This window comes from Danio rerio, chromosome 10 (assembly GCF_049306965.1).
Source record: "Danio rerio strain Tuebingen ecotype United States chromosome 10, GRCz12tu, whole genome shotgun sequence".
In the NCBI taxonomy this organism is placed as follows: domain Eukaryota; kingdom Metazoa; phylum Chordata; class Actinopteri; order Cypriniformes; family Danionidae; genus Danio; species Danio rerio.
Genome location: NC_133185.1, coordinates 50,632,501 through 50,653,298, shown reverse-complemented (window position 1 = coordinate 50,653,298; position 20,798 = coordinate 50,632,501). Strand labels below are relative to the sequence as shown.

Sequence of the window (20,798 nt, the reverse complement as noted above, 5' to 3'; positions counted from 1 at the left end):
CCAACATAAACTAACATTTGAGCATTTAATTTAACGCTGAGATCAACAAAGGACGCCTCGAGTACAGGTTTGCGCGGGAAGCGGCTCAGACTCGGTGACGTCAGCGATCTGCGCCCGCGGCCCGTTAACAGCGCAGCCACGGTTTCCGCACGGACATGATTTGAAGACGGCGCACACACTTGAGGTTTGTTATGATTCTTTTCCATCACTGAACTGTTAAAATAATATGATCTGCGGTCATTATCAAGGGTTAAATATGAAATATGAGCAGTATTCAAACTTTAAAAAGATAACAACACATTAAGTTTTAAACAAGTGTTGGTTTGTTATCGAATATAACAGCGATATCCTAAAACATATTACGAGTCATTTGAGCATTTAAAATACCCACAAGGAAACAAATACTACAGTAAATATATTACACTGAATATATATTACGGCATTAGTGTCTGCTAACGAATGCTACAGCCTAATGTAGTATTAAAGGTAGTGAACTAATAAATACAGCAGTATACTTTAGTGTTTACTACAGTAAACTGAGATGTACTGTAGTATAATATACCCTGTCGTTGTGGAGGACTAGAGTGTTGGCTCATTTATATTACTATAGTTGTGTCAGCATAGTATCAGATTAATTCAAGTACTTAACCATAGTATTGTTCAAGACACTACAGTATTTACTACAAACTGATTTAGTGTTTTAAATCTGTGGTCATTTAGTTAGTTTGGACTCCAGTAATTAATAGTTCAGCCATAACGTTAGAAATAATCAAGAGCCCTGTATTTACTGCTTATTTTCTCCCACACCGCTGTGCTGATCTCCAATCAGTCATATCAACTCTACACTGAACAGAAACATGACGCTTAAAGGGGCACTTCACACCCAAACATCACCCTGTCACACCTGACCACCTCCTTCTGAAAGCAGAATCAGCCTGATCGAGCCTCATCTCTCTGCTCTCCCAGCATTAGTGTGTGTGTTCAGCCGTTGGAGAGGCGGAGATAAAGACAGTAAAGGCCTATTCTGATTGGTCAGATTTAGATTACCTGTGTATGCGTCACACCAGTGCATTAATTTCATTTATTGCACATCCCTGCGATATTGATATTTCATATGAGCAATTCCAGCATTATGGATGTGAGGTTTGCAGTAAAAACTCAAAACACACATTGACAGAGACAGTAGATGTTAACATTATACTGCAGCATCGGTTTATATTTTCCAAAATAACTGACCACAGAGTTATGGGATTAGAAAAATCTCAATCTGTAAACATGTTTTATATTTTAAATGAGGGAAATAAACATGTGTTATGGATATGATCAAAAAAAGTCTGCGGGTTTACAGTCAACAACATACTTTGTAGAAATTCTGTGAGTTAAACTGCACAAACCAAACAAAACAATGCTAATCAAAGCAGAAGAGCGGCTCACTTCAGTACAAACATGACTGATATGACTGAATATTTATGCATATATGAGGGAAAAGCTTGCTTATGGATGTGACTGATGTGAAATTTGCAAATCAAATGTAATAGTTTTGAGTATTTTAAAGTTCTGTAAAATACTTAACACACACACAAAAGCAGAAATTTTGGTCTCTATTTTGGTGTAACCTTGATGTTTTTGATGCCAAGGTTGACATTTGCATGGGATTGCTCATATACAGTAATTGCAATAGTCTGTTTCTATATTGTGCAGCTCTACTGACAGTGTTGTGGAGAGATGCTTCTGAAAGTAATGCATTACGATACTGAGCTACTGCCCTATATAGTAATTAGTTGCGTCACTTAGTTACTCTTTATGTTAAGTAATGCATTACATTTGCGTTACTTTTTCATTCCTGTGTAAAGTTTGATCTCTTTCAGAACTTGTTTATTTATAGCTATTATATAGCTCTGCAATAACCAACACACTGAATACCCTTCATTTACCTTTAAACACATTAATAATGCTAATGTAGGATAAGCCAGAGCTCTGCATGCTGTGTATACAGATTAATGAGAGTGTACAGCAGTGTGTTTGCTGCTTTTAGGCTCATTAGTGCAGTAAATCAGTGTGATTGAGACTATAATCTCCGTCTCCTGTTCTTCATGTGTTCAGAATAATGAGCATATCTCCAGCAGTGCACATGTAAGCCGAAGCCTTCCTGCTGTCTGTCTGTTCCTGCGGCCGCTCGTCCAGCACCAGAGTCACTGCTCCGTTTAATTCAGCTCTTTATTTTGTAAAAGATAAATAAATTAAAAAGTAACTTGCATTACATAAAAAAATAAACTCAAATATTATGACTTGCTTTACTTGTGTTACTTTACTTGTTTCTTAAGGCCTATTATTGTGTGACCCGTGTTTTACCTGTAATGATGTCTCCTGAGCGTGATGATTAGCCGTGTGTTGTTCAGATGGAGTGGAGTCCGGTGGCGAAGGTGTACGACCCTCTGAAAGCGGGCAGCATTGACGGCACAGATGTGGAACCTCATGATGCGGGGGTGTGGCGGGCGATGCTGGCGCGCTATAAACCCAACAGAGGAGTCTGCGGAGACCCTGACCTCACTCTGTTCGTGGCCCGCCTCAACCCGCAGACCACCGAAGAAAAGCTCCGAGACGTCTTCTCCAAGTTCGGGGACATCCGGAGGTAGGCTTCTGCTTTAAATCCTGAGAGTCAGCTGGAAATCTAAATTCACAGTCTGTATTTTGCCAGCTCACATGGTTACTCTTTGGCTGAATAATTAATTCAAGATAATCTACTGAGAAAAATAGTTTGTTTTGGTAATCTTTAATCAAAATCTGAGGATCTGCTTCTGCGTCTGGATTGGCTCCTTCTGTTGACGTCAACCTGAGGGTTTCCATAGCAACTACATATTAATATCCTCTGTTTAGTTTGCACTCGGGCTACTTCTACACTAATCTGAGTAGATCTGACTCCATGTCCACACTTAAACCACTGCATGTACTGCATTCATTCATTCATTCTCCTTCAGCTTAGTTAGTCTCTTATTTATCAGAGATCGCCACAGGGGAATGAACCACCAACTTTTCCAGCATATGTTTTACACAGCAGGGAAACACCCATACACACTCGTACACTTCAGTCAGTGTAGTTGATCAGTTCCCCTATAGCGCATGTGTTTGGACTGTGGGGGGAACCGGAGCACCCGGAGGAAACCCACACCAACACGGGGAGAACATGCAAACTCCACACAGAAACACCAACTGACCCAGCTGAGACTCAAACCAGAGACCCTCTTACTGTGAGGCAACAGTGCTAACCACTGAGCCACCGTGCCGCCTTCATGTACTGCACTGTTTAATGAATAAGCTATTATGGCTCAGAGCAATGTTTTGTGTCTGATTAGTGGCCAGTAGCTGTGTAATAATCAGGATAAAGTACATCCAGTCGGTTGTTTTCTTCAGGCTCCTGATTAACCTGTCTGCCTCTATTCAGAGATAACCACCGTCTGCATCAGGGCTGCACAATATATCGTTTGAGCATCGACATCGCAATGTGTGCATCTGCAATAGTCGCATCGCAGGATATGCAATGTTGAGTTATGAATATAGACGGCCAGACACAGGTCAAAAATATTTGTACACACTGCAGAATTGAACCATTATAGAGAGAAAGTTTAAGATTTACACGTGTTTTAAGGTCTGTGGAAACATTTTAAGAGTACATAAAGAGCATGAAAAAGTTCTAAAAAATCTAATTTGTTTCATTTATATGATGAAGACTCTGCAATGCTCGTTTACATCTGATTACTAAATCTTTAGTCAGAATACTGTTAAATACTCTCCAGTAAACCATAAGTCACTGTTTATTTCACTTCAACATTTGCTCCATTGTGTTTAACTATGACTGCAGTTTGTTTATTATACGTATATAATCAGTGTTGGGGAGTCACTAGTTACATGTAACGGCGTTACGTTATTTAATAACAAGTAAGAGTAATTCATTACAGTTACTGAAAACAAAATTACAGTTACTTATGAAAATGTTAAAGATTACAAATGGGGTTACATCTAAAATATTATATTTTCAAATATAATTTGTAAATATTCTTTACAAATCTGGAATATGCTGACTAATATTAACCTGTTGCTTTACCTGTTTTTGATATGCGAAATGCCTTCTGCTAAGGATATTTGATAAAGTGCTGCTATTCTGCTTTACATTTCTTAGTAGTTTGATGGTAGCATCACAACTTTCTAAATCAGGAGTGTTCAAACTCGGTCCTGGAGGGCCGGTGTCCTGCAGATTTTAGCTCCAACTTGCCTCAACACACCTGCAAGGATGTTTCTAGAAAGCCTAGTAAGAGCTTGATTGTGCAGCTCTAGTCTGATCCACTTCATCACTGATTAATGACTGAACATGTGCATGTGTGTGTCTGCAGGCTGCGTCTGGTGCGGGACGTGGTGACGGGTTTTTCCAAACGCTACGCCTTCATCGAGTATAAAGAGGAGCGTTCGCTGAAGAGAGCCTGGCGGGACGCTAATAAGCTGATCCTGGATCAGTATGAGCTGCTGGTGGATGTGGAGCAGGAGCGAACGCTGCCCGGTTGGAGGCCCCGGCGCCTGGGTGGAGGACAGGGCGGACAGAAGGAGTCCGGACAGCTGCGCTTCGGAGGACGAGACAGACCCTTCCGGAAGCCCATCAACCTGAGCACCAGGAGACCCGCGGAGCCCAGAGGGAGAGAGACGGAGCGGGAGCGGGACAGGAGAGACTACAGAGACAGGAGACACGAGAGAACACACACAGAGGACAGAACACACCGACACACATACTGACACACACACACACACACACACACGTGGAACCCAGATGGAGAGAGACAGAGCGGGGACACCAGAGAGAGGAGACTCGAAAACACACACACACACACACACACACACACACACACACACACACACCGCTTCAGTGACTCTTTCTGTTCAAAATAAACAGCAGCTGTTTCTGACAGAGCCGTTCATGTCAATTGTTGTGAATCAGTGTATCCTGATCTCCCACTGTTTGAATACTTCACTAGAAAGATTTGTTGCGTCTCATTTCTCATACTCATGACAGAAATGTGGAGATGACTGTGAGATGCTCATTTATTTCCTACAATACTGTAAATTCAGCCGCAGGTTAATCTGCCGGTCAGGAGTGTGTCATGCAGAGAAATCTCCTCAGTGTCTGCAGAAGTGAATGTCCAAACACGTCATTATAGAAGCTCACACTGAAATATCACACAGCTAATGTGACTGAAGTATTCTCCAGTGGACTAGATATTAGTGAACAGTCATTAAAACAACTTTAGCAAAGCCTCTCTACTACACTCGACTACAGCTAATCTAATATCAGAAAACAGACGCTTCTACATTCTAGCAGACACAGTGGAGCATCCGGGATCCTCTGCACTGCAGTTACAGATGCACTGATGCGGTCTTTAAATACTATTTAGGACGCATGGTAGGCCAATTGAGATGCAGCCATTTGTAAATGTATTTTAACCAAAAAGTTTACTTTTAATAAAAATCAGACGGTTTTCTTTAATGTGACAATTTTGACTGAGTTTTGCTTTCGATAGGTTAGCTATTAAAAATAACACACAAAATGACTGGAAACATTACACGCTTTGCTTCAGCCTTTTTAATTGAATAAATTGTATTTTTGGAGCTTTGGTGTCGCCGCCTTTGTTGAATATATAGTTATTAAAAATATCTAAACAGATTTTTAAACTCATTTTCCCTCCACAGATGGGCTCAATGCACAGCAAGAGTATTAAAGCCTACGATAAACCTCCGGTGAAAGTTTAATGTGACTATCGTCAATTTCATAAGGTTGTTTTTGCAGCATGGATGTTGTGATGCTATTACAACACATTCAGTTGAATAGACTTCTGCGTTCATTTAGTTGTTTTCAAGAGTTCACACGTAGCTGATAATCAATAAAGCGTATTTGGCATGCTGTCCCGGGAGAGAGCCCTGAGCTCGTAATATCCTCGAGCCCGGGGCTCCCTCCCGTTAGAAGGGCGAGAGGGGAATTCGAGGTCAGGTAGGTCTCGAGAACTCCCCTGCTTGTCACCGTGAGAAGTGTAAACTCAGGTTGTATTGGGTGATAATTTGTTTTAGTCGATTGGCTATGGTTTATGTTTTTGGACGGAGGGAGGAAACCGGGGAAACAGGGGAAAACCCACGCGAACACGGGGAGAACATGCAAACTCCACACAGAAACACCAACCAGCCCGATGGGTTGGACTAGCGGTGTTCTTGCTGTGAGGCAACAGTGCTAGCCACTGGGCCACCGTGTCGCCCGATCAGAAAAAGTGGGAGGATGTAGGGGTGGAAAGGGGGAGAGCTTCAAGACGAAGATAACTGGAGTGGAAAACTCAGGTTATTTATAATGCTTCCGTAATCATCTAATAGGGCTGATTACAGAGCTAACAAGGAGCCAGCCGTGTTGATTATAAGCACGTGATCCTCTCGAAATTAGTTTATGAATAAACCACACAAAGTGTAAAAAGAGTCATGAGACCATTTAAACAGCATCATTAGCAGCAGGATAGCTCAGAAATTACACTGAAAATACAGGGCTAATATTTCCGTATTTTAAAGACATGTTGCAGAAAAATATAACGTAATGCAGTGCTTCTTGTTTGGTCTGATGCCGGCTTTATATCGTATCTCAGTCAGACAGTGAAGATCGCTGTTTTTTGAAGAAATCAGATCTTAAACGCAGTGATTTTGCATGGGATGACAATTCCCCTGAAGCCCAGGGGCTGGCTGACTGAAATTAAGAAAACTGTTTAATTAAAAGTCAGTGTATATATACCCCATTGCTCTCCGATATCTACATAGCAGGTTTATGACTTTGGTTTTATATGCTCATTTCATACTCCATAAAATACACCTAGAATCAGAAGCTCCAAAATTGACCATATTTGAATTGTGTCATGAATATTAATGAGCTCTGTTCTGACGTGTAGCTCCCTCACACACACACACACACACACACACATGATGTACGCCAGGAATGTCTAAACTCGGTCCTGGAGGGCTGGTGTCCTGCAAAGTTTATTTCCAACCCCAATCAGACACACCTGGGCAAGCTAATCAAGCTCTTACTAGGCTTTCTAGAAACATCCATGCAGGTGTGTTGAGGCAAGTTGGGAGTTAAAACCTGCAGGACACCGGCCCTCCAGGACCGAGTTTGAACACTCCTGATGTACGCTGGCTGAACTGGGTCAAAAATACACCCATTGGAGCAATGTTACCCTATTTTGCCCACAGGTTATGGATAAAGGCTGAATCATAATTAAACCTGATGAAAGAGACCGGCATCGTGTTGTATTTAAAGCTACAGTGTCAAGGAAAGAACAGCCAGAACTACGCATCAGGGGCATGAGCAGATGACGGTTGAGCAGAGTGATATGACCCATTAGATTTGACACGATTCTACAAGTGTTTGTTGAAACATACGCTTTAAATTTCAACAAATGAACAAAGAACACAATAAAACATACCTTAAACCTCAGCAGAGTGGAGCTGAATAATCGTAGAATCTGTAAATCTTGCATTTTGCGTCCTGTGGCGAGTTTGAACGTGTTGCGCGGGTTGCGTTTTCAAAATAACAGTCCCACATACTTAGTAAGTTAAATATAATCTTTGAAATAACTATTAGCGATAAACTATCTTTGTAATTTAGTTTAAAATAAAAGTTATGAACTTGTTCAGCTGAGATAATGGGTGACTCCCTTTACCTTGTAATTCCAGTAACTGTATTCATGTTTCAATAAATCAGCATATTACAAATAAAGAGCACGATTTGAGACAGAATATGGTATAAAATAGTTTAATACACAATGAGATGAGTTATGCATAATCCTTCATGACAATACATCTGGATTAATCTCAGTTCTGGAGTTCATTTCTAACAGTTCAAATAAAGCCCAGCGGCATCAAACCCACACGCTCATGCTTTCACCATTATTATTACTAAACCTTATTGCTTCAGCAGGACATGATGGATTATTAATACTGCAGAAATTATACACCTTCCTGTGAACATTTATTTATTTTTTATATTTCCCAAGCGCTGTTTAACAGAGCAAGGACATTTTTCACAATATTTCCTATATTTCTTTTTCCGGGGAAAGTTTTTGGCTAATATAAAGTTTTGTAAAAATAACTGTGGTCAATATTTTTAACCCCATTAAGAAATTGATTCTTAAGCCTTTAAATGTCACTTTAAGCCGAATACAAGTATCCTGAAAAAATCTAGTAAACTATTATGGGCTGTCCTCATGCCAAAGAGAAATGAAATGATTTATTAGAAAGGAGTTATTAAAGCTATTATGTTTGAAAAATGTCTTCAAAATAATGTCAGACAGCATTTCAGAAATATATATAAATTCAATTTCACAGGAAGGCGAATAAATATCTAGTGTTTAGAATGTGAAGATGTTGAGAAAATGAGTACAGTAGATTTACAGTGTGAGGAGTTGTGCATGTGTTGTTCAGCTTCACTCATCACTCATTTACAGTTGCAGTCAACTCTGACTTTAGATCATACTGGCAATAAAATATGACCCTGGAGCACAAACATAGTCATATATTGCACAGGTGTATTTGTAGCAACAGCCGACAAAACACTCAATCAGCCAAAATGATGGATTTATCTTTAATACCAAAAATCATTCAAGTAAAGATCACACTTCATGAAGACATTTTGTACATTTCCTACTGTAAATAGATCAAAACTTCACTGTTGATTAGAAATATGCATTGCTAAGAATGGAATTTGATCAACCGTAAAAATGATTTTCTAAATATTTAGATTTTTTTCAGATTTTCTAATAATTTTATCCCAGTCAAATATTGTCCATCATAAACAATTCACCAATAGAAAGATTATTTATTTAGTTTGTTGCTCCAGGGTCACAAATGTAATGTTAAAGTTCAAAACTAGCTCAAAAATCTGAAAGTAACTGGCACTTTTAAACCAATACTTTTTAAAGTATCAAACTTTAAACCAATACTTTTCAAATCGATACTTTAAAACCGATACATTTAAAAGTATCAAACTTTTAAACTGATACTTTTAAACCAAATTTTTTTAAACTGATACTTTTAAATCGATACATTAAAAAGTACCAAACTTTTAAACCAATACTTTTAAAATTTATACTGTTAAACTGACACTTCTAAAGTGATACATTTAAAAAGCATCAAACCTTTGAACCGATACTTTTTAAATCCATACTTTATAACTTATACATTTAAAAGTATGGAACTTTTAAACTGATACATTTAAACTGATACTTTTGAATGTATGGAACTTTTAAACTGACTCTTTTATCCAGCAATGATCAAAGCTGTAAAACCTTTCAAAAGATTTGAAACAAATGATAGGGGTAAAGTTGGTTTAATATTCGCATATTCAGACAATCTCCTTAATAAAATAATTTCAGAAAAGTATTCTTTGCAAATTCTAAATAGGGAAATCATATTAGCAGCAAATGACTATCAAAGTACAACATTGTTCACAGTGAATAAGATAGTGTTAATGCTGTTTTAAAGTCATACTTGCATGCTAATTTCAATCGAATGTTCAACATAACATGGTAAACAATCTAGAGATTCTAAATGAATGAATGTGTGAATATAAAACCAACTTTACCTCTATAAACAAATGCTGTGGTTTTGATCTTTAAAGACTGATAATAATCCTCATAACGCTGTCTTGATCATCAAATCCTCATTTAAAACAGATTTCTAAACGTGACTGAAATTCAGTGTTTATAGTACTGTATGTTCATTTAATAAACAGCTTACATCTTTAAATGTAAGACCACCTCAGTTTCTACTGTATTTGTGATCAGGTAAATGTGGCATCGGGGAGTTTTAAAGGGAAACCTCTTCTAGAACAAAAATACTATTTACTTTAGAAAAAAATATAGAGTTTTCCATCAAACAAAGACTTTAAAAGGCACGTCTATGATTGAAATGCTGCATTGACGATGATTCTGTAAATCCATCTAGTGCTAGTGCTAACGCTGAGCTGAAATGAAGTGTGTGAACGTCTGCAGCAGGCCAATGCACATTCAATACTAAAGCTGTGATCTTCCTTAAAACCCTTGAGGACAAAAGTAAAGTGCAGGATCTACGCAAACACCCAAACTTTGCTAAGTGCTCATGTTTTGGCTTTGACAAATGCACATATTGCACAAAGATTATATATATATATATTTAGTGCTCAGCATAATTGAGTGTTTCTCATACTGTAATAATTTCTCCAGGATGCTCTACAGTAATATATCTGTGCAGAGACAGTAGATTAGTCAGTACCAAAGACAAAACTGATCAACTCATCTAACAACAACACTTCCAAAAATCAAGAAGCACATTAAAAATATCATGTTCAGTTGAAATCTTCTAGTTGCAGTAACTGTTGGGTGTAAACGTATGATCTTTCGATTCCTAAAGATGTTCAGTGAGCAAACTCTTATTTTAATGGATATAACTGATTAATAAAAATGATTTCTTTAAATGCACTGAAATATATTGTCTATATTCACTGAGAAATGCATAATTTTAAAAGAGGTGTGCTCATTTATGCTGAACACTGAGCATATATATAGTTAGTATTATCGGTATGCTGTATAAATGTGTCAATATGTATTTGTGCAGCTCCAGTAAAGCACAGACAATGACTTGTGAATGTTTTACACCAGCTTGGATTCTGTAGTGATGTTATAATATTAATACTCTTATTTTTCATAAACTGAAGCAGGTGATTTAGTGTCAATAGCGACGTCATGGTCAGCTTCACCTCAGCGTTGGGTGAATGTGTGTGTGAGTGTTTCCCGCACGGTGTGTGTTCTTCATGTAATGCCACCAGCTTTTCTTTTAAAACTATCTCTGGCCTTGACATTAAAAAAACGTAATAATAACACTAATTCATCCTTCATCTTTCCATCATAATTCAATTTGAACTAAAAGCAGCTGTGTGTGTGTGTGTGTGTGTGTGTGTGTGTACTGAAGAGTCTGCGTACAGTAACAGCAGGATGCGGTCTATTATCACACACACACAGGGACACAGAGGCAGGTGGAGTGTGATACGTGTGCAGTTAGTGAAGCGGGCGTGTGTGTGTGTGTGTGTGTGTGTGTTTACATGTGCTGCAGAGCCTCCTGTGCTGTCTCTGTGTACACGTCCTCCTGTTTCCCAGTCCATGAGCCCACCGCGTCGCCCACCGGCTCCACATTCAGCATCATCCTCCGCTGAGAAACACTCCTGTCCCGCGAGAAGAAGCTAAACCTGAAACACACACACACACACACACACACACACACACACACACACACACACCTGTTAAAGCAGGGGTTTCAACTCGTTTATAATGGTTAGAAAGGTCTCAGAGGATAACATTATCCTTCATTATTGTTATTGAGGTGTTCTTTAAAGGTAAATGAAGGTTATGCAGTGTGTTGTTCAGTGCAGAGCTCCTCTATTATTAAAAGAAGGAAACCCCCTGCAAGTTCTGAATGAGATCAAGCCTCAGCAGGGGAAGGAAAGGTAACGTGACGCATTACTTTACATACAGATTAATGCAACTAGTCACTCTATTAGGGAGAAACTCAATGTTGTAATGCATTACTGTCAGAAGTATCTCTCCCCAACACTGTTTCTGAATGACTGTCACTGTTGTTCAGTCGCATATATCCACGTGTGGTTTTGACCTGCTGGACATTTCAGGTACTGCACTATGTGTGTGGTTCAGTTTTACGGTTTCTCTCAGCGTAGAGTTCTGGGGTGCGTTTCTCAAACAACAACGTAACTCGCGGCTGAACTATCATGGTACGATACGTGGTTTGAGAAAAGAATGTTTTGTAGTGACGAGTGATTAACAAAACCCGTAGTTTCTCTGTCGCAGATCCATCGTTAGAAACACGTTAGTTATAACGTAAAACGCCTATAATGATGCTCTAAACGGGGTGGAGGAACTACTTTACAGAAGAACCCCATCATTCCTTTGTGCAAATTGTATTGTTTTACACACACACACACAGACGCGCACACACACACACACACACACACACACACACACACACACACACACACACACACACACACACACACAGTCTATTTTAAATTAACATAAAATCACTTAAAATGCTAACACCATTCTAATCTCATATATAAATCATAGAAGTAAATAAATAATGAGGCCATTTAAGAAATGAAATGAAATATTTATTATTTATTAGAAAATGAAAAAATGTTTTATTGTATTTTTTACATCCGTACAAATGATAACTTTTACATATGTGTACTTTTTTTTCCTTTTAAACACAAAGTTGTAACACCATGATACTATTATATGTATATATTTTTTAGAGAACTAAAAAACAGAGAAGTGGAGGAAAAGGGCAAAAAACAGAAATAAAAGAACTAAATAAGGGGGATATTTGCAGTGTTTCTACTAGGGTTCAGTCACTGCTCTCTTGTTGAAGTACTCAGTAAAGGGAATCCATATTACATGTTTATTTTTTAGGGAAAGCCTTAGCTTCTTAAGTTGCAGACAGGATGTGACATTTTTATTAATGTAGAGGATCTTTTCATCTCCAATTTAGTAAAAGCAATCTACGTGCCAAAAGGGTTATAAATCTGATCACTGCACGTTAATTATTAGATAATTCTGCATCATCACCGACACCAAATACAGCTGAAAGAGGCTCAGGGTATACTTGTTTCCCCACCACTCCTGATATTCATTTAAAAACTGAAATCCAATAATTAATTTTGGAACAACTCCAAAACATGTGACCCAGCAATGCCTGAGTTTGATTGCATCTATCACACCGTGGGTCAACAGAAGGGAAGAGAGCTGTAATTTAGACAAGTGGAGTCGGTGCAGAATCTTAAACAGTGTTAACCATGCCTGATACACACAGAGCTAGAATGAACTTGTTCTTGTGCTTTTCAATTTCCGCTCCGAGATCCTCTTCCCATGCCATTTTGAGATGCTCTAATGAGACATCACATTCTAACTGAGATCATTTATTATATATAATTGAGATTCCTCCTTTCATGAATGGGTTCTGTAGTAATAATGTTTCTACTAGCGAGGTTGGTGGTTCAATAGGAAATTATATACAATTATTTTGGGCACAACTGCGAGCTTGTGGATATTTTTAAAAAAAGGTACTCGGCAGATCACAAGTCTGCTGTAATTGTTGGAATGTTGAAAAACAATAATCAATAATAAGATCTTTAAAGGAGTGTATCCCTTTATTTGACCAGACCTGAAATAGAGAGTCAGTTTGAGAAGGGTAAATGAATGACTCTCAGTCTGTGGGCTTAACACAGAACATGTTTGCCACTTAAAGTGTTTTCCAACCTGTTTCAAAAGTGTGAATGAATTATAAATTAGCCATGTTTTTATTAAAATGTTAATTTGTGTTGTAATTCTGAAAACATTTATAAGAAATTTTAAAACAAATTTGACATTAAGAGCATTTGTCTTCAGAAATCATTATTAATTAATTAATTTATTTATTTAAAACAATTAGTTTTTTAACCAAATATTGATGTCTAAACTGTTCAGAAATGCAAACACTGGTATTGTTAATTATTCATATTATTAATAATAATTATCAATATTAACAACTGATCAACATTCATTAAAGCTCTAAAAGTGACACATGAAATGTCATCAGCAGGTTTACTGAACACAACGTAAATCACATTTTAAAATCTCATTATTGAATCTGATGATAAATTTTAGGTTATTTTCTTTGACTTTGGCTTAAAATATGAGCTTTTACTGTTAAAATGTGAACTATTGCTGTTTTACTGATCTGTTTAAATACAGATGTGCAGAGCTCAGCATTAACGAGTATCTCTCTCAGTCATATTCCCTCCTGCATGCTCAACGCTAATATATGTGTGTGCAGATACAGCAGATCATTCAGGACCAAAGACTCAACTCATCTAAGCTGAACACTGTATATACAGCAGCTACTGGGTGGGCTGTTTCAGTGACACACACACACACACACGCACACACACACACACACACACACACACAGTTATCTGACGGTTAGAGTGACTAGACTGATTCTGACTGGCTGATTCTAATCATCCTCCTGCTGATTGGTTGTTCAGATACCCCACAATCAGCCAATCAGAATATGCGGTGAGATGAGGAGCCATGCAGACCACCACATGCACACACACACATGCACACACACACACAGGTTGCGTACGAGAGAAATGAGGCGTCTGATTGGCTGGAGAGTGGGGTCATCTGCAATCAACCCAGCAGCCACCATAGGCATGATGGCGGTGAAGATCCTGTCAGAGGGATATATCAGAGATGTCACAAAACTCCAGTGATCGATCATCATTTATTGTAATGATCAATTAATCTTTAATTAATCTTAATAATGTCAGAGGTGTCTGCTTCATGACACTCAAAACACAAGCACTCCCACCCACAGAACATATGAAGAGCTCAGATGCAAACGCCTCCATACTTTCCTCTAAAATCAGCTTTTAAACTCAGCTCTTCAGTGTACGCTCAGAAATTTGACTTTTAATTTGACTGAGATTAATAAGTTCTTTTCATTGCCTTTAAAGTGAAATACGTGCACAGAAACATGGAGGCGGAGGAAAATGCTCATTGTAGATGTTTTCAGATGGCATTTAGAGGTTTTTGCATCTGAACTCTTCATATATATATATATATATATATATATATATATATATATATATATATATATATATATATATATATTTGAATAAAAGTCTAGTAAAATCATAATAAGAAGCAACAACTGCTTATTTAATATCTTCATTTAATGATTAAATGTGTGAGTGTGTGTGTGTGTGTGTGTGTGTGTGTGTGTGTGTGTGTGTGTGTGAGTGAGTGTGTGTGTGTGTGTGTGTGTGTGTGAGTGTGTGTGTGTGTGTGTGTGTGTGTGTGTGAGTGTGTGTGTGTGTGTGTGTGTGTGTGTGTGTGTGTGAGTGTGTGTGTGTGTGTGTGTGTGTGTGTGTGTGTGTGTGTGTGTGTGTGAGTGTGTGTGTGTGTGTGTGTGAGTGTGTGTGTGTGTGTGTGCAGCAGGACTCACAGTCGTTTGATTCCAGACTCCGGCTGAAAGTTGGAGCGAGGGTTTGTCCGGAGGGTTTCAGAAGGATCTGGCAACGGCGGGCCGTTCTCCTCCTCCTGCTCCTCACTGTTCAGATCAACACAACACATCAGTAAATCTCGCTATCAGTGCTGTATCGTTAATAGTGGTGTAACAGATCACAAATCTCCCGGTTCAGATCACATCGTGGTGTTTTAGTCACAGATCGGACCATTTTCCGGGACCAGACAAACATATTTTGCTTTCTCATATTTTACCCTCGTAAAATTACAAATGTGTCCCGTTTGCTATTATGTTTTATAATTACAGATGCGTGAATTTTATTTACCCACCAAATATTTATGACAGCGATTTTATTTCATGGAGGTGATCTCTCTGCGATCATTACAAATTTAGGATTAATCTACAAGCATTGACAAATAGTTAATCTGCGGGTCACGTGTATTCCCAACTGTGAGATGTGATCCGTACAAATCATCGATCGATTACACCCTTAATCATTAGAGATGCAACAACTTGACTATTAACCACACTCTAATTCACCATGTTTAATTAAGTGTCAATTCTCTGCTCCTTTATACAAGATGTAAATGCACCTCTGCTGTGTCTAGAGTGTGTGTGTGTCTAATAATGTTTACCAGCTCTCAGAAACTGACTCTTTTTAGGCAAGTGTGCCGCAAGCCTACGTTTGAGTGAAGGTCTCGGCCGTTAGATCGCCCCCTGGGGGCTGGCTGCAGTACAAGTCATAAAGCCCGCCTCCTCCGTGTTAATGAAGGAGACTTGAGCCCAAATAAAAAAAAATTTATTACACTTGCAATAAAATGTCCCGAAAGATGGTTCTGGTGGATTAAGGCACTGGTTATTGTGCTGAAATAGGTGCAGATCTTCATTTTTGTAAACAGTTTGTTTTTAGCAGTAATTTAATGCTGGGCGTGTCATCGTGATTGACAGCTGTGATTGACAGTTTCTCAAAGCAGCGCGTCTGAGCTTCGGCAGGAGACTGAAGTAGACTGAAATGTTATTATTGGATTTCTGTGTTATTTTACCATGACAAAATGAGTTCAGCAGTAAACTACAGTTTCTGACATACATGATCCTGGTGGAACACTGTTTATTCGCTAAGTTCAGGGCTTTTTTCGGGCTTTATTAGTTTGCTGATACACGCCTAGCCACCCAGATAGCAAAACACAGTTCCGGCTAGATTCTCGCCTGCCGGAGACTTATCTCTTAGAGCTCAGACTGACTAATGTTACCTCTGCTGGACCTACTCCGGATGCCTGGACTCACTGCCCAATTCCAGCCCGAGTCAATCGAGCCAGATGCGGCGGCCGAGCGAGCAGGCGCTGCCGCATGCGAGCCGGAATCAGCCCGCGACGCCGCGAGTAAGTTATGCGCTGCGGCCTGGAGCTGGCGCGATTGAATATATAAAACCCTCATATTTGTTAACGTTATTACATCCATTTGTGTTGATATGACAGCAAACGCATGCTGAGCAGTTCGGGGGGCGTAGTTGATTTTACATAAAGCGTTTGATTGGAAGCTCGACTCCGCTCATTTTCGCGGCTCCTCCTCTGGCTCCATCAGACAATCCTTCTGCGCATGTCTGGCTCCAATTTCAGCAGTCTTTTGCGACAGTTTGTGCCCGTCAAGCAGGCGTTTTGCCCTCAAGGCGTTCAATGGGAAAAAGGGCTGTCGAGTCCATATTTTTTTACAGTCATTGTTTTTAGGCTTTAATCCTAATTGTGGCGTTTTGGTGACTGTCTCTTTAAATTCAAATGAGATTCAAAAAAGGGCGGAGCTACAGCTGTGTGTCCCCATAGTGACAGATGTAAACAGCAGAGTGTGTGTTGTGAGTGCTGGTCAGCTGTGTGTGTGTGCTTCAGTGTGAGTGTGTGTGCTTGATGCTTCTGTCAGTCTATGTCGCTCCTGTCTCTGTTCATCTAAATCTCCACATCTATAATCCTCTTAGTCTATGCTGACATCATCTTCGGCAGCTCAAAAAGTCAGATTAAATTCAGACAAACTTTAACTATACATTGTAATCAAAATTAGATAATAATGACTGTACAATAATCATAATAGCTGTGACTGTAATCGCTGCATCCTTGTGTATATTTAATAAACGTCATGTATGCATTACCTCCTGTAGTAGGCGATCTCCTCCTGCAGCATGAAGACTTTGGCTTTGAGTTCATTGCGTTCGTGCAGGACGTCCCGCAGCTCCTGCAGGGTGAAGCGCGGCCGGTTGGGGTCTTTCAGGTCTACAGTGGACAGATCTTCATCACAGAGCGCCTCCTGGTGGTCAAAAGAATAAATACACTCTGTTAGAGCACTACACACACGCACCATCATCATTACCATCAGCTAGAGCTGCACTATGCTGCCAAAAACACATCTATTCTGAAATGTACAGTTGAAGGCAACATTATTCTGCCTCCTGTGAAATACTGATTCTTTTTTAAATAGTTCTCAAGTTATATTTAATAGAGCAAAGAATTGTTCACTGTGTTTCCTCTAATATTTGTTCTTCTGGGGAAAGTCTTATTTGTTTTATTTGGGCTAGAATAAAAGCAGTTTTTAATTGTTTTACAGCCATCTTAAGGTCAATATTATTCGCCCCTTCAGCAATATTAGTGTTGGATTGTGTCCAGAACAAACCACTGTTATACAATGACTTGCCTAATTACCCTAACTTTACCCTAATTACCCTAGTGAAGCCTTTACATGTCACTGTAAGCTGAACACTAGTGTCTTGAAGAATATAGCAAAATTAAATATGATAAAACAAAGACGTAGGTGAAAGAAACCATGCTTTTTTTGTAGAATTGTACAGTATTCAGATAAAGACATGCTTAAATATAATATAACAATGCATATTTTTGGTTAAATACAACTAATGTTTGTTAAATAAAAACAAAAGGATCAAATTGTTTGCGCCCGGATGCTTTAAATCCTCTTGAAAATCTCACACAGGTGTTAAAACACATGCAGATGATCAACTGTTACTGTTAGCTCATAACAGGTGCTGAACTGTAGAGCTGCTTGACTCACAGTGATGCAGAATACAGCACATTAACCATATATTGTGCAACTCTACAGTCAACATCATCATGATCAGCTTCATCATCATCATCTTCACAATGATCACAATTACCATCATCACAATCAGTTTCATCATTACCATCACAATCACTGTTGTCATTACCATTTTCAGCATCACAACTATCACAATAATCACCCTCATCACAATCATCATCAAGTTCACCATCACCACCACCATTATCACGATTATCATCACCATCATCTTCACCACTACCATTATCACAATCACCATCTACATCATTACAATCTTTGTTATCATTAGCATTTTCATCATCCCAACCATTACAATAATCACAATTAAAGCTGCAAGCAGCGATGATAGGGACCTCGCACCCGGGCTCACCGCCGCCCGGTGACCTTACGATGACAGAGAACAGCGAACAATAATAATATAAGCCAATATATTTAAAAAAAAACTAAGAAAATCACAGATTTATGCCAAACTTCCTCCTGTCAGCAGGTGGCGCTACAACTGTGACTCAAGATTGGCATGTAGATGTCTTCAGGAGAGGAATTTAATCAACCATGTGAAGTTTCAGGCACATGGGACATTGTGTGGCTGAGTTATAAGCCAAACTACCTTCTGCCAGCAGGTGGCGTTATGACTGACTCAATATTGTTATGTGGATGTGTTCAGGAGTGGACTTTTATCAACCATGTGAAGTTTTAGGCAGATAAGAGATTGTGTGGAGATTGTGTTATAAGACAAACTACATTCTGCCAGCAGGTGGCGCTATTAAAGACTCAATATTATTATGTAGATGTGCTCAGGAGAGGACTTTCATCAACCATGTGACATTTTAGGCAGATCTGACATTGTGTGGCCGACTTACAAGCCAAACTTCCTTCTGCCAGCAGGTGGCGCTATGACTTTGACTCAATATTATCATGTAGATGTGCTCAGGAGAGGACTTTCATCAACCATGTGAAGTTTCAGGCAGATCGGACATTGTGTGGCCGAGTTACAAGCCAAACTACCCTCTGCCAGCAGGTGGCGCTATGACTGACTCAATATTGTTATGTAGATGTGTTTAGGAGAGGACTTTTATCAATCATGTGAAGTTTCAGGTAGATCGGACATTGTGTGATAGAGTTATAAGGACTTCCTGTTCCATGGCGAAGCGTTGAGGTTTGTCATGCCACCACAGACACGCCCCTCTGCAAAAACTCTAGATCTTCACAATATATCATCGCTAGAGCTTTCAGATGACACCACTCTATTTTGGTGCTGATACGGGAAAGTTTGTGGTAGGAGTTTGTTATAGTGTCAAACATGTCATTTCCTGTGGCCAGCAGGTGGCGCTAAAACTGTAATTGGATATCGGCACGTAAACCTGGTTAGGTCAGGACTGTTAATAAATGTGTGAATTTTGAGGCAGATCGAATATTGCATGCCTGAGTTATAACGATTTCCTGTTTGGTGGCGAATCATCAAAGTTTACAAGGCCACTGACACACCCATCGATGAAAACTCTAAAGCTTCGCAATTTATTATCACCAAGGCCTTTAGATGACAAAACCCAATTTTGGTGTCGATCGGATAAAATCCCTAGGAGGAGTTCGTTAAAATACAACGCCTGGAAATGGCAAAAACGCCACTTTTTCGCCGCAGGAAGTTAAAAATATCCGACTTCCTGTTGGGTTTGAGATATGGCTCCAAGAGACTTTTTCGTATGTTTTGGTGTGTTTGAGGTGTGTGCCAATTTTCGTGCATGTGCGTGATTCGTATATCGGGGGCTCGTCCGATTTATTTTTCTAGGTGGCGCTGTCGAGTCATTTTGCCACGCCCACTTCCGAAGCCCTTAACAAACGTAAATTTTCGCCACTTCTAAGGCGTGTGCAAAGTTTCGTGAGTTTTCGGGCATGTTTAGCCCCTCAAAACCGCGATTCATTCCGCGGAAGAAGAAGAAGAAGAAGAAGAAGAAGAAGAAGAAGAAGAAGAATAAACAGAGCAATTCCAATAGGGCCTACGCACCGTTTCGGTGCTCGGTCCCTAATTATCATCGCCATCATCTTTACCACTACCATTATCACAATCACCATATACATCATTACAATTAGTTATTATTGCAATTGTCATAATAACAACTATTACATTAATCGGCCTAATCACAAATATCATCATCTTCACCACCACTATCACCATCACCAACTCTACCACCATTATCACAACTATCATCACCATCATCTTCACCACTACCATTATCACAATTACAATTCATTACAATCTTTGTTCTCATTACCATTTTTATCATCACAATCATTACAATAAATCACCCTCGTCATTATGACCACCTTTTCTTCACCATTACAATCATCCCGATCATCTTTCTTATAACAATCCCTATTACAATTGTCACTATCAATCACAGTCTTTACGATCACCACTATCACAATAATCACATAATCATCACAAGCATCATAGCCATCATCATCATAATCACCATCAGAATCACAAAGCACCATCATAATCACCACCACCATCACCACCATCACAATCACCACCACAACCATCACTACCATAATCACCACCACCAACAACCATCATCACCATCATAATCACCACCACC

At 39.2% G+C, this 20,798-nt stretch overlaps 2 protein-coding genes and 1 long non-coding RNA gene across 15 annotated transcripts in view; 1 reads left to right on the top strand and 2 right to left on the bottom strand.

The window, feature by feature from the left end:
* Positions 1-155: 155 nt before the first annotated feature.
* snrnp35 (small nuclear ribonucleoprotein 35 (U11/U12)) lies at positions 156-5,533 on the top strand. Of its 2 annotated transcripts, XM_073914137.1 has the most exons (4): positions 156-184; positions 2,104-2,247; positions 2,400-2,632; positions 4,389-5,533. In XM_073914137.1, exons 3-4 carry the CDS (start codon positions 2,400-2,402, stop codon positions 4,780-4,782), a joined length of 627 nt encoding a protein of 208 aa, XP_073770238.1. In that variant the 5' UTR covers positions 156-184; positions 2,104-2,247; the 3' UTR covers positions 4,783-5,533. The 2 variants fall into 2 exon arrangements, with proteins under 2 accessions (XP_073770238.1, NP_001025412.1); NM_001030241.2 differs by lacking the exon at positions 2,104-2,247 and having other exon boundaries at positions 163-184; positions 4,389-4,956.
* Positions 1,183-7,540, bottom strand: LOC141376486 (uncharacterized). Its single transcript, XR_012386616.1, has 3 exons — positions 7,500-7,540; positions 2,353-2,833; positions 1,183-2,215 (listed from the first exon to the last, which is right to left on the bottom strand). It is a non-coding gene; the product is annotated as an uncharacterized lncRNA (long non-coding RNA).
* Positions 7,541-7,812: 272 nt separating this feature from the next.
* The window catches only part of rilpl1 (Rab interacting lysosomal protein-like 1), a 19,677-nt gene continuing 6,691 nt past the window's right edge, over positions 7,813-20,798 (bottom strand). For 3 of the 12 annotated variants that reach the window (XM_073914175.1, XM_073914176.1, XM_073914177.1), the window contains 4 exons: positions 17,267-17,421; positions 15,109-15,213; positions 14,245-14,332; positions 7,813-11,293 (listed from right to left, as the gene is read on the bottom strand). In XM_073914175.1, coding sequence (XP_073770276.1) covers positions 11,288-11,293; positions 14,245-14,332; positions 15,109-15,213; positions 17,267-17,421 — 354 coding nt within the window. In that variant the 3' untranslated portion in view covers positions 7,813-11,287. 12 annotated transcript variants of the gene reach the window in all.

Bases quoted from the DNA above. Each gene is read 5' to 3' on its own strand.
- snrnp35 (XM_073914137.1), top strand. From the start codon at position 2,400: ATGGAGTGGAGTCCGGTGGCGAAGGTGTACGACCCTCTGAAAGCGGGC. The intron at 2,633-4,388 runs GTAGGCTTCTGC...GTGTGTCTGCAG, and splicing joins AAGTTCGGGGACATCCGGAG to GCTGCGTCTGGTGCGGGACG.